Genomic DNA, 11,425 nt, shown 5'->3' on the forward strand with positions numbered 1-11,425 from the left:
CAAGATCTTGTGCCAGAGTTTCCATCTCAGCTCCTAAAATATTAGGAAAAATTCCGATGTCAACCAGAGCCATTTATTGAGTGATTCCCGGATCAAAATAACATATTTCCCTTACAAACTCTGAACATGTCGGTAGTGAACAATAAATACGAAATGTAAATCACAGACAACCAGAAAATAAAGAAACCCTTAAAGAGATATTTGACCAATTTTGCAGTACCAAGTTAATATTTTGCCTATCATGATTCTACATCATTCGAATCAGGAGCGTTTAGAATCGGTTTCGAGACTGGTTGTGATGAAGAGCCTAACAACGTGTTTGTTGCGAACTTAATAGGACAGCATTTAGCATTGTGGAAAGGTTTGAAAAAAACAAAACAAAACAAAAACGTCCTTCCAGCCTGGTTGTTCACTTCCTTCTGCCACCACCATTTGCCAGGATCATCACCAGTCTGGTGAAGATGTTCAGCGTGTCCATGTAAATGCCCATACAGCTGGTGAAGACAGAAAAAACACTGTCGGTGCGAGTGACAACTTTGAACGAGCATCAGTTCAAGACGTTCAACAAACAGGAGACAAATCAGTCATCATTCGGCCTGTACTCACGCGTTAATGGGGTCGTATTTTTGCACCCCGTAGAGCGGCTGCGTCTCGGCCCTCTTGATGACCTTCTGCGTGTCGTAGAGCAAGAACATGCTAAAGAGGACCAGGCCCCCGTAGATGGCCACCGAGTACAGGCCGGCTCCGAACGCCGAGGTGGGCGGCAGGAACATGGACCCTGCCGACCAAGGTGGACGTCACCTCCCAGTTTCCAGCGGCCGCCTCAAGCGTTCAATTGTGCTTACCAATAGAGGAAGCAAAGACCACCCCGAAGCCGACAGCCAGGGGTCCGCCCATGTTGAGGAACCTCTCGCTGGGGGCGCACATGGCCACCGTGGACAGGCCGCCCACGATGCCCGCCGTGTACCAGGCGGCCCGCATCATCAGGGGTCCTCCCAGGAGAGTGAGGGGGGCCACCACAGCGCCCATCACACCTTAGACATGGACATGGGCACACCTTAGACCAGTTTCGCTGGGGAAGCACATCTGGGAGTTTTTTTATTAACGTTTTCTGCCATATTTGTTTGATGGTGTGATGTGCGCTTTTTCTCATGTAAAAAATGTGCAGGGGCTCAATAATGGTTGGGAAACTCGCCACGAAAAGTAATCATTTGTTGCTGAAATCTGTACCGAAATGTCAAATTGTCACGTGTCATAAATAACCTTGAAAAATGAGTTTGAGACGCCTGCTTTAGAATACCTGCATGCAGCATCCAGGCCAGGTGCTTGGGCACCGGGCTGTGCTCGTACGAGATGGACCGAACCAACATGCCGGCCCCGATCATGGCGGCAAACGTAGCTCCGATAGCCTGGGAGGAGAGATCGCCACAAAGTCTCGATGAGTCTGTTTATGCTGATACCATGACTTCCCCTGCAGTGATCCTCACCATCCAGGAGCCTCTCATCATGAGTCCCATGAGCGCCGGGGTTCTGCTCACGGCGACTGCCGACAGAGCCGTCAGCCCGACGCTGCCCGCAAAGTACATATAAGTGGAGTGGATTCTGTCCTTCACATACTGAGGCCAGATCCTGCTCACAAGAAGGGGGGGAGGGGGAAGGACACACAACAAAGTTATGCACAGAGCTAGGGAAAGCAGTCAACAACATGCTATAAAGTATTGAAGGAATGAAAGGAGTGTGTTGGATAATTCTCAGTGTAACGAGGAAGTTAAGGTGAAATCGATTCCACGGAAATCAAAGTACTACACTTTTGACTCTGGGGCATATCAAGAAGCGCCGGAGACTCACATTGCTTTCTCAATGGCACCAATCTCGTTGGACATGCCCATGCCGTAGTAGCATAAAGCTCCCAGGCCCACTGCAGCACCTCCAGCGAGAATCATTCTTCCCATGCTGTCAACTGAGAACATATCACATTGTGCAGATGCGGTGAATAACGATAGGAGGAGACGGAGGCAACTCATGTCTTGTTTACTCTCCACCCAACACTGAATCCAGCATCCAGCATATCTCACTTGTGGGTCACCGCCACATTGGAATTACTGGATGATCTTGTTTCTTTTTTTTACTTTTCCTTTGATTTATTTATTTTTTTTGGCATGTGTCAATATGCCCACTTACTTCTTAATGCCGTGCCTGTGGCTGGCTCGAAAGCCGCCTCCTTGAGTTGATCCCTGGTCGTCCTCGCCCGGCGGAAACCAAATCTGGCCTTCGAGGACAAACCCTAACAAAAACAAAAACAGTTTCTGCAGATAAATGAATTAAGATGGTGCAAAAAACACATTTTAACTGTTTGAAGGTGGAATGGGTGACTTTTTCCAAGGCGAACCTGTAGTATTAAAATGCTTTCTTGTCAAGTTATTGTCATCGGGGAGAGAATGGGTGTATATCCTGCCTTGCATCAAGGTGTCATTTATAATAAAATGCTGCCACGCTATCAGTCGCTACGCTAACATTCTTTTTCCGTACCCCCCCCAGGGATTACAAGGCATCTTCATGAGTACCTTCTGCGGAGTGAAGAAGGTCTGGCATGGCTTCAGGTTGAGGGTGGATGACCTCAAGGCGGCGGAGCCGTTGGTCAGCGCGGGGCGCAGCCCGGCGGCGAGCGAGGGGATGCTGCTCCTCAGGCATGTCAACCTTGCCACGAGCATGGTCTCGTTTGTGTCTCAGCCTTGAACGACAACACCCCGCACCATCATTTTGTCACATCATGAACAAAACTACAGTTGAAGCTACGGCTAACAGAACTTAGCCGACGTTCATTTGCGTAACAGACCTTACGTTGACCCGAACACCACCGATACCATATTCACATTCATCGTAACCATCAAGACATGGTCTGAATACATCAACGGAGTGCTCATTTAAGTTACTTATTCATGACATAGTTACCTACGGTAATGTGCGTAGAAGCTCAGCCGGACAAGTCGCTAACCCAGAAAGATCTTGCGCGAACTTCTGACGCAATTGTTTTGCAAGCTGCCTGACGTTTTTATGACATCATCACGACGCGACGTCGTCGTTGGGAAATGTAGTGCGATAAAGTCGAGGCGAAGGCGTCAACAACATTTTAAATGTTCACTTTAGCGAGTTAGTGCCGCTCATTACACTACCGTTGCTTAAAAACGTATGAAAAGTCAAATAAATATTTTTCGACGGTTTTTCCCTGGCCAAATTTTGTCCCTCGTCGTAGGTTTTTGTAATAATTTGATGACGTGAGAGTGGGCATCGTTCCATTGTCAAAGCATGAAAAATACGAGTGTTTCGTGACATTAAATCGGTTACCTTTGGAAAGGTACTTGCTGCTTGCATTAAATCTAATTCAATTGCGCACCATTTCTCCCCGTGCGAGAATTGCAAAACATGAACCACTAGACGGAGCCAATCCGCTTTTGTTGCGACGATGCATCAATGCGAATTAAACGGCTATAAAACTTCAATTTAAGACATGCCTTGTGACACGTTTTGTTCATAAGCATTTTGATTAGCATTATAAGTTTGGTGGCATGTTTATGTACGGTTTATTCATCCTTTTTTGGACTCATTCATTAATCAATGGGAGGTCTTATGACGTCATCCAGCCAGAGGCAAACAGTTGGTCCGCAAACCTTTTTTCATTCGGACCAATGTACAGTCTGACCTGCAGCGACCCCCTTGGAAATACGGAACCCCTTATTGGAGTCCAAGACAACTTTTTTTGTGCTTGCGCGTCTGTGTGTGTGTGTGTGTGTGTGTGTGTGCGTGCGTGCTGAGGAAATCATGGGATTAATAATCCGAGTTGGACGCTCTGAATTTGAAGGATTAAACATCGTGGGCACTTCGGCATGGTGGGTACACGACTAACGGAGACCTGATCAAGTTGTCGTAGTCAGAATGAACAATTCAGCCGCATCAAGTTGGTGAAATGCAGTGAGGCGCTCACGACGGGACTCGGTTGCGAGAAGGAGTGACTTCTAATTTAGGATTCTTTATTAGTGTGGCATGACGGCAGTGCCAATCCAATTCTTGGTTTATTTGCTTTTGCCGTTTCACGAATTGGAAACAATACACAAAGAACTGATTTTCTTTTAATTGAAAAAAAAACAGGAATAATAAAAAGCCACTAACCATAGAAACTCGAAGATGATGTGGCAGCAACATTTAATAAAGAGGAAGCATGCATTGCAACAGGGAACTCATGAGTGAACATCACATTTCAATGTACGGATAAAAAAAAAAAAAAAAAGAACCACACTGTGACTTGTTCTCACAATGTGTACAGGAAAATACCGAAAGAAAAGGCTGTAGTTTTTCAAAACGTCACCGTCCCGTGACTTGAAATGCAATTCGCGAGTGCATCAAAGAGTAAAATTTTGGTTTAAAAAAAAAAAAAAAGAGCCGAGTCAAATTTGCAGGCTCCCTGCGTGCTTGACTTTTTCTGGCATCTCAAGACCCGAGAGGAGGAAGCGGCGGTCTGGTCACATCTTGACGTGCGAATGACCCCGTGGGGGTCACTCCCGCGTGAAAAGGCCTTTTGTGGTCCTGGCATGCGGCACAGTGGTGCAAGGTGGAGCTGAAAACGTACCCCGCCCGGGACGCTCAATTCCCAATTTGTGTGTATTTCTACCTTTGTTCTTTGTCCCGGACGACTTGACAAGCGCTGCCCGCGCCGGCTGAGTGTTTAGGCTACGTGCAGTCACTTAGAATGAATGCAAACGAAATCCCCGGGCCGCGCCAATCAGGAAAGGATGCTAATCAAGGCGGCATCCATCCGGCAATTTGCGACGTCTTCCGTGCGCCAAATGTCTAACGGCCAGTTTGGCGTTGGCTTCATTCACAGGTTGAGAGATCGCAAGCGCCAGTCTGCTGGAAAGGGCAATCGCGATAAGCGGCAGGCTCTTTAAGGCAACTTTGGCGGCAGGGGGGGGGGGCGAGGAGATCTGCCCGACCCATTCCAAAGCCGGGCGCCGTCGCAGCCAAGAGGATGAGGATCAAATACAGCCTACCCGTCGTCTTCTTCGTGGCGCTGGTGATCATCGAGAAGGAGAACAACATCATCTCCAGGTGAAACGAGGTTGGGGGGTGAGGGGGGGGATGGTCTATCTGAAAACGCGGACGAGAGGGCGGACGTTCTCCGTCTCGACTTCGTCCCCTCGGCCTCCTCACTGACACGACGTCGTTGTGCTTGCGTTTCCGCCGTCGTAGGGTGTCGGGTAAACTGGCCTTGAAGCAGACCCCCCCGATCCAACCCAGCCGATCCGGCGGCGCCCCGGCCCAGCGCGACGTTTCCGTCCCCCCGGTGGGCGAGCTGACCTCGGCTTTCGCACCGATGAAGCGGCGCCTGGAGAACTACAGCGACGAGCGGCCAGCGGCGAGCCGCAGGAAGGGCGTCCTCCTTCTGGCCACCACCAGGACCGGTTCTTCCTTCGTGGGCGAGTTTTTTAACCAGCAGGTGGATGACGTCTTTTACCTGTACGAGCCGCTGTGGCACGTGGAAAAGACGCTGACGCTGGAGACGGGCGGCACCAACGCCACGGCCGCCGCCGGGGCCTACCGCGACGTGCTGCGGGGGCTGTTCCTGTGCGACTTCTCCCCGCTGGAGAGCTTCATCGACCCCCTCCCCGTGGATCACGTCACCGCCTCGCTCTTCCGCAGGGAATCCAGCAGCTCCCTGTGCGGGGAGGCGGTCTGCGGGCCCTTCGTCAAAGGGGTCTTTGAGCGCTACCGCTGCAGGAACAGGCGCTGCGGGCCCCTCAACCTGACGGCGGCGTCCCAGGCGTGTCTGCGCAAGGAGCACCGGGCCATCAAGTCGGTGCGGGTGCGGCAACTGGAAACGCTGCGTCCCCTGGCCGAGGACCCGCGCCTGGACCTGAGATTCATCCAGCTGGTGCGGGATCCTCGGGCGGTGCTGGCCTCCCGCATGGTGGCCTTCGCCTCCAAGTACGGCAACTGGAAGCGCTGGGCCGAGAACCGCGACGCGCCCGTCGACGACGACGATGACGAGGTCAAGAAGCTGAAGAGCAACTGCGACGGCATCAGGACCTCGGCGCAGGTGGGCCTCGGCCGGCCGGCGTGGCTGCGCGGCCGCTACATGCTGGTTCGCTACGAGGACGTGGCGCGCTCCCCCGTCAGGAAGGCGGCCCAGATGTTCCGCTTCGCCGGGATCCCCTTCGCGCCGCGGGTCAAAGCCTGGATCCTGGAGAGCACGCGGGCCTCCCAGGAGAGCGCCGGCATTTACTCCACGCGGAAAAACTCCAGCCAGCAGGCGGAGAAGTGGCGCTTCACCTTGCCCTTCGAGATCGTGCGGGTGGTCCAGAAGGTCTGCGGGCCCACCCTCAAACTCTTCGGCTACAAATTGGTCACGAGCGAAGAGATGCTCACAGACAAGTCCGTCAGCTTGATAGAAGATTTTTGGTAGGTCCCGACGGCCACCGGACCATATTTATTCGCCCCCTTTTCTCGTTCGGATATTTAACGCCTTTGTTGGATTATTTCATAGCCGCGGGAGAGATGAATCGAGTCTCGTTCACAAATTGCATCTTTCAAAGCCAGCTCGGCCTGTGAAAAGCTTGCCTTCGTTTGGATTTTTGTAACGCCAAAACCAGGGGACTCCAATTTCTGAGCAAACAGGAGCGATTTAGGGCGAGGGGGAGGCGGTTGGGGGCTGGCGAGTAAACACGAGCGAGCGGGCTCTGGGAACCTCCAGCGACTGTTTACAGCTCCTGAGTTGGAAGTTCCAACGGAAATGGCGGCCTTGTAGAAATAAAGACCGAGCAGGAAACTATTTCCATCTGTATCGAGTCAGTCCGTGCTCGTGGACGTTCGTCCCTCCGCTGCAGGTGGAATGTGCACCCCCCGAACGACTTTCGGGGTCTGCCGGGAGCGGCCGTTTGCGCTCGGGTCGTTTCTTTCAACGTTGCCGGCAATAAACACGCTTTGACGGCGTTCTGTAGGTTTATGACCTTGTTTGGAAGAGTTTGGCTTCTCTCGCTCACTGAGCAGTGGGCAACTCGTCCTAAAATGAGTCCATTGTTTGAGTCCCGCTATCATGAGCTGATTGAATGACATAACTCTGGCTTTTGGGTGCATCCGATCGTTAGCGATCACGCTACGCTACTCCCTGGCGCAAACATCATCAGCATCTGAACAGATGTGAGGAGGTTTGTGTTGGATTGGACGTTAAAAAAAAAAAAAAATGTCGGTGTGGCAATGAAGCGCTCTCTTCTTTGCACACTGGCTGCTTTGTGGGGGCAAGTAAGCGCCGCCGCCTGGGCGCGCTCTGTGTTTAGCGCTATTTCGGTTACTCAAGCTAGCAATTAGCCCGACTTTACATATCATGCGGTCGGCTCGGGTCCTTTTGACCCGCCCTGTCGCACGCCCAGCATATCTTTTCCGACTCACTCCCTTTACTCATTTGTCCCATTTAAAAAAAAAAAAAAGTAGATGTAATACTTCAATAAAAGAAGTTAAGCTTGTCCAAACGGTCTTGAAAGGGAGTTTGCTGCTTATAGCTCACAAGGTTCAAACATAAGCTTCGTGTGGAGGCAGGGTGGAGTCACACTCCAAATATCAAATAAAAGCATTCAGCAGTTCCACCCCCCCAACCTAAAAAAAAAAAAGCACATGAAGTGACCCCACCCGCCTGCTTCATCACCACATCAACCAGCGTGACTCAAAATGGCAGATGACTGTATCTGCGCAGTCATTGTGGGAAGGCTGCGTTCAATGATTAAGCCACTGGTGGGGGGGCGGGGGGGGGGGGTTATTTATTTTTTTGACCCAGTCCTCTGAAGGCCCCGTCCCAAAATGCATCCAACGTATTTTGGATGTTTGCCATGAAAAGGAACACACAAGTATGGGCAAATTCCTCCAGCGACGATGGACGTGATGGAGACTGCCGCCATATTTGTGGCAATGCAAACAAGCTAGTTGTCACTTTTAACGTTTTCAGCCAAAAGAGGAAGCGGTCGTTTGCGTACGGCCGCTTCCCCTTCGCGCGCTCGCATGACGCTTCCAAATTTGGATGAAAACGACGCATTGAAAGTGACGGCGCGCTTCGAGTCAACGCCCGATCTTGGAACGGGAGAGCTTCTGGCCCGTCTGTGATGTCATCTTTGACGACGTTTTATAAATCAATCGAGAAATAAATATATTATCATTGCGCTTATGACCTCATTCGAATTTGCCCTGTGCTGCCCTCGGCTTGTCGCGACTTTTTTTTTTAATTTTAATTGTAGTTTGCAGGACTGGCCGGTGGCGAATGTGACAGATGAAAAAGCCGCGTGGGCGTTCAACCCAGACGCTCAAGCCACAATGTATTTCCTGCTACTAATGCGGACCGTGACACCTTGTGACTATTGGGATTAAAAATATCCGCTCGGTCTTCAAGCGCAGACAGCGCAGCAAAACAGCAAGTGTGGAAAGACATCTGTTGCGGCTACGAATCGACCGCCGCCGCCACGTTCCTTTGCGCCGGTCCCCTTGAAGAGAGAAAGCGGCGCCATTTTGGGGCTCGCCACCAAAAAAAAAAAAAGCTTCAGTCTTTGCTGGCATCAATAGCTCTCCTTTTGTCGATGCTGCTCAAAAGAATCAAGGGTGGCGTCACGGCCTCCCCATTGATCGATGGCGGTTTCATTCGACAGCAGGTGGCGGCGCGGGTCAAAAAACGGCAGCTCCCTCAGCTGGATGAAAAAAGAAAAACAAACAAACAGATGCGTTGTTTTAGAATGGGAACAAAGAAATTGTTGGGAGACTCAACAAAACGCAAGAAAGAATCAGAAGAATGCGTGTCGGTGTGATCGTGCTGAACGTGGGGGCGCTGGGGGCCTCGCTCTCGCTGGCTAAGGACGTCCGGGTAAGCGATGGCGCCCGGAAGCAAAGCCCCGAGGCTCTTTTGGGCTTCTTTTCCGCCCCCTCCGGCAATTAGCGGCCGGAGACGCCCTGGTGCCCAGCTGGAATGTTCAAAGGCATCCAACTCCACATGCGGCCAGAGCGGGCGGGGGGCAGGGGGGGAAGGTCACTCCAATTCCGGAGGGCACCGGAAACCAGTTGTTTCTGTTCCGTGTGTGTGCGTGAACAATGCGTGCGCACCGTGTTAATAATTCAAAAGCAAAGATCATTCCTCCAACACGCCGATTGCTCATTTCCAGATGCAACATTAATGCAAACACCCGCCGCCGTTATTGAATTTCCTTTTTTTTTTTGAAGCCGATGCTTTCCCAAACGGAGTTAAGAGAAGGTCAAAGTAAAATTGCTCCATTTTTAATTCCTTTTGGGGCATGATTCATAATTTAGACGCATTCAGCGTCTCGTGACGACGTGAAATGATGCGGAAAGTGGGAGGGCGTGAACCTGTGCCACGTGTCTCTGATGATCATATTGAAGACGGAGATTCTCCACCCCCCCCCCCCAAGACATTTTATTCATTTACATGTTTTGATAAGATGCTTGCGATAACAATGGCGAATAAAATGCACATGTAATGAGGAGGGGGGGGGGGTCCTTGCTGTAAAATCTTGCACTACCACTGGCGGCTGCGACCAAAGCGCATTTTAAGCTTTGATACAAATTGAGGCCCAGTTAAGTCACTTTTTGATGACATTATAGATTGCAGAACCCCCCCCCCCCCATCATCACGATTGCCACCCCCCACCACTATTCCATCAGTCAATTGTAGCCACTCTCGGGGGCATTTAGCATTTGACAGTTGCAGATCAGGCAATTATTTTCCCGCAGCGCAGCGAGTACAAGATGTCGACAAATGTGCTGCTGTGACCCCCCCACCACACACACACACACTTGCGATCAGCCGAGGGAGAACAGAGTCCTGCAAAGGCAAGATCCGGACTTCGGACACTTTTTGGACACCAGCCAAAGACGAGTCGCGCGGAAAGCCTGCAATCTGTCTTTTTGACCGCTAGAGGGCAGCAGAAGACCAGTAGAAACTTGGGGGTCCATTTCGGTTCGAGCATCGCCCACCGAAAAAGACGGCTCTTAAAAAGAAATGAAGGACTTAAGATTGCAATTATTTTTTTTTAGAATGGATTCCTCATTTTATACATGTATATATATATATATATACAGTATATATATCTGAATTTAGGGTGAGGATGATGTCACGTCTGAGCTTGGGTCTGTCATCAGATCCCCCCCCCCCCAAAAAAGGATGGGGGTGGTAAGATGGCCCTGCCGTGGCTGTCAGCACATTTTAATGAACGTCCAAGCCAGGTCCACCCCGCCCCACCGTCCAGTCCCGTCGCAACTTTCCCATGCAAACGTTATTGCTGAAGAAAAAAAGGGCCGCTCGTGCAGAATTTTGCGCTTCTGCTAATAAATGGCCCTCTTCTCGATTGTGATTTCAGAGGCCAACTTGATGGCATCTGTTTTCATCACAAATATGGAAAAGGATCCAAACAACAACTTAAAAAAAAAGTCAGCTTTGATGAACTTGGCTTCCTTTTTGTCAGAAATTGGACGAAATGTCTGAGAGTTTTCAAGCGGCCCCCTAATCGCATGAGCCAATGCCAGCGGATCCCCCCCGAAAAGAAAAGAAAAGAGGCCCGTCCAATCTCAGTTGCGCTGGAAAGCGCAGCTCCCGCGCCGTCTTATGACACCAGGCGGCGGGTGTCCTTTGATAGCGTCACGGCCCCTTTTGCCTCATTAGTTAAACACACTTTCTTGGTTTTGAACAATACCTTAGCTCGGCGTCTCCCTGGGCTCCCCCCCTAGCCTCCTCGCTTCTCTGCAGGGCCTGCAGCGGAGTCGCAGAGAGACCCCCCTCTGGTCCTAACAGCTTTAATACTTGTAATTATCTCTTGCTGGGGGAGGCTGGAAATTGGATTAGGATGGTGAGTCTCAGCTGAATGAATCACCTCCATCTCCCCACTTGGTGGGCCGCGCACTGATAAAGTGCAGCGGGGGCGGAGGGGGGGGGTAGGAAACGGGATTTGGATTGAGCCTTAGCATTCATGGCTTCCTTGTGGAAAAATGACATTTTCCAAGAGAAGGCAATTACCGGCGGCGTTATCGCCGCCCAAATGGTGACAACTTTGAGCAGCGCGGCAGGCCAAGCGTCGCAGCCGCCGTGTTTTAGCGGCGCCGCACCTTCACTTTTCTTTCCGGAAGTTCAAATCCGACATCACCGTTTCAAAGCCGAATTCTGGCAAATAACAAATCGCAATACAAAGTGGACGCTTTCCTTAAGTTTGGGAGCGCCAAATCTGACACGCGCAAGCTAACCAAGCTAACCATCATCAAGAGTGCTGCGCAAAGCCATGCCTCAATTTCAGGATTGATTGAGCGCCATTTTGTTGTTTTTTTTTTCATTAAATGTTGCTTCCGCATGTCTGCCAGCTGACGCGATGGCAGCCCCGCATTGATCCCAACG

General features: G+C 50.9%; 2 protein-coding genes across 2 annotated transcripts; one reads left to right on the forward strand and one right to left on the reverse strand.

Annotated features, from left to right (window-relative positions):
• Positions 1 to 59: 59 nt before the first annotated feature.
• Positions 60 to 3,094, reverse strand: ghitm (growth hormone inducible transmembrane protein). Its single transcript, XM_052069473.1, has 9 exons — positions 2,953 to 3,094; positions 2,565 to 2,731; positions 2,182 to 2,284; positions 1,849 to 1,960; positions 1,488 to 1,629; positions 1,301 to 1,409; positions 846 to 1,034; positions 607 to 778; positions 60 to 494 (listed from the first exon to the last, which is right to left on the reverse strand). The coding sequence occupies exons 2-9, from the start codon at positions 2,709 to 2,711 to the stop codon at positions 410 to 412; spliced, it is 1,059 nt and encodes a 352-aa protein (XP_051925433.1). The 5' UTR covers positions 2,712 to 2,731; positions 2,953 to 3,094; the 3' UTR covers positions 60 to 409.
• Positions 3,095 to 3,652: 558 nt separating this feature from the next.
• Positions 3,653 to 6,967, forward strand: chst3b (carbohydrate (chondroitin 6) sulfotransferase 3b). The gene is made up of 3 exons (XM_052069446.1): positions 3,653 to 3,887; positions 4,880 to 5,103; positions 5,245 to 6,967. The coding sequence occupies exons 2-3, from the start codon at positions 5,024 to 5,026 to the stop codon at positions 6,455 to 6,457; spliced, it is 1,293 nt and encodes a 430-aa protein (XP_051925406.1). The 5' UTR covers positions 3,653 to 3,887; positions 4,880 to 5,023; the 3' UTR covers positions 6,458 to 6,967.
• Positions 6,968 to 11,425: the final 4,458 nt, after the last annotated feature.

The sequence above is a fragment of the Hippocampus zosterae genome, chromosome 7, assembly GCF_025434085.1.
Source record: "Hippocampus zosterae strain Florida chromosome 7, ASM2543408v3, whole genome shotgun sequence".
NCBI classification, from domain to species: domain Eukaryota; kingdom Metazoa; phylum Chordata; class Actinopteri; order Syngnathiformes; family Syngnathidae; genus Hippocampus; species Hippocampus zosterae.

Coding starts and splice junctions, on each gene's coding strand:
- ghitm (XM_052069473.1), bottom strand. CDS start 2,711: ATGCTCGTGGCAAGGTTGACATGCCTGAGGAGCAGCATCCCCTCGCTC. Junction 2,285..2,564: donor CCTTCTTCACTCCGCAGAAG/GTACTCATGAAG, acceptor TGTTTTTGTTAG/GGTTTGTCCTCGAAGGCCAG. Junction 779..845: donor GGTCTTTGCTTCCTCTATTG/GTAAGCACAATT, acceptor CTTGGTCGGCAG/GGTCCATGTTCCTGCCGCCC.
- chst3b (XM_052069446.1), top strand. CDS start 5,024: ATGAGGATCAAATACAGCCTACCCGTCGTCTTCTTCGTGGCGCTGGTG. Junction 5,104..5,244: donor GAGAACAACATCATCTCCAG/GTGAAACGAGGT, acceptor CCGCCGTCGTAG/GGTGTCGGGTAAACTGGCCT.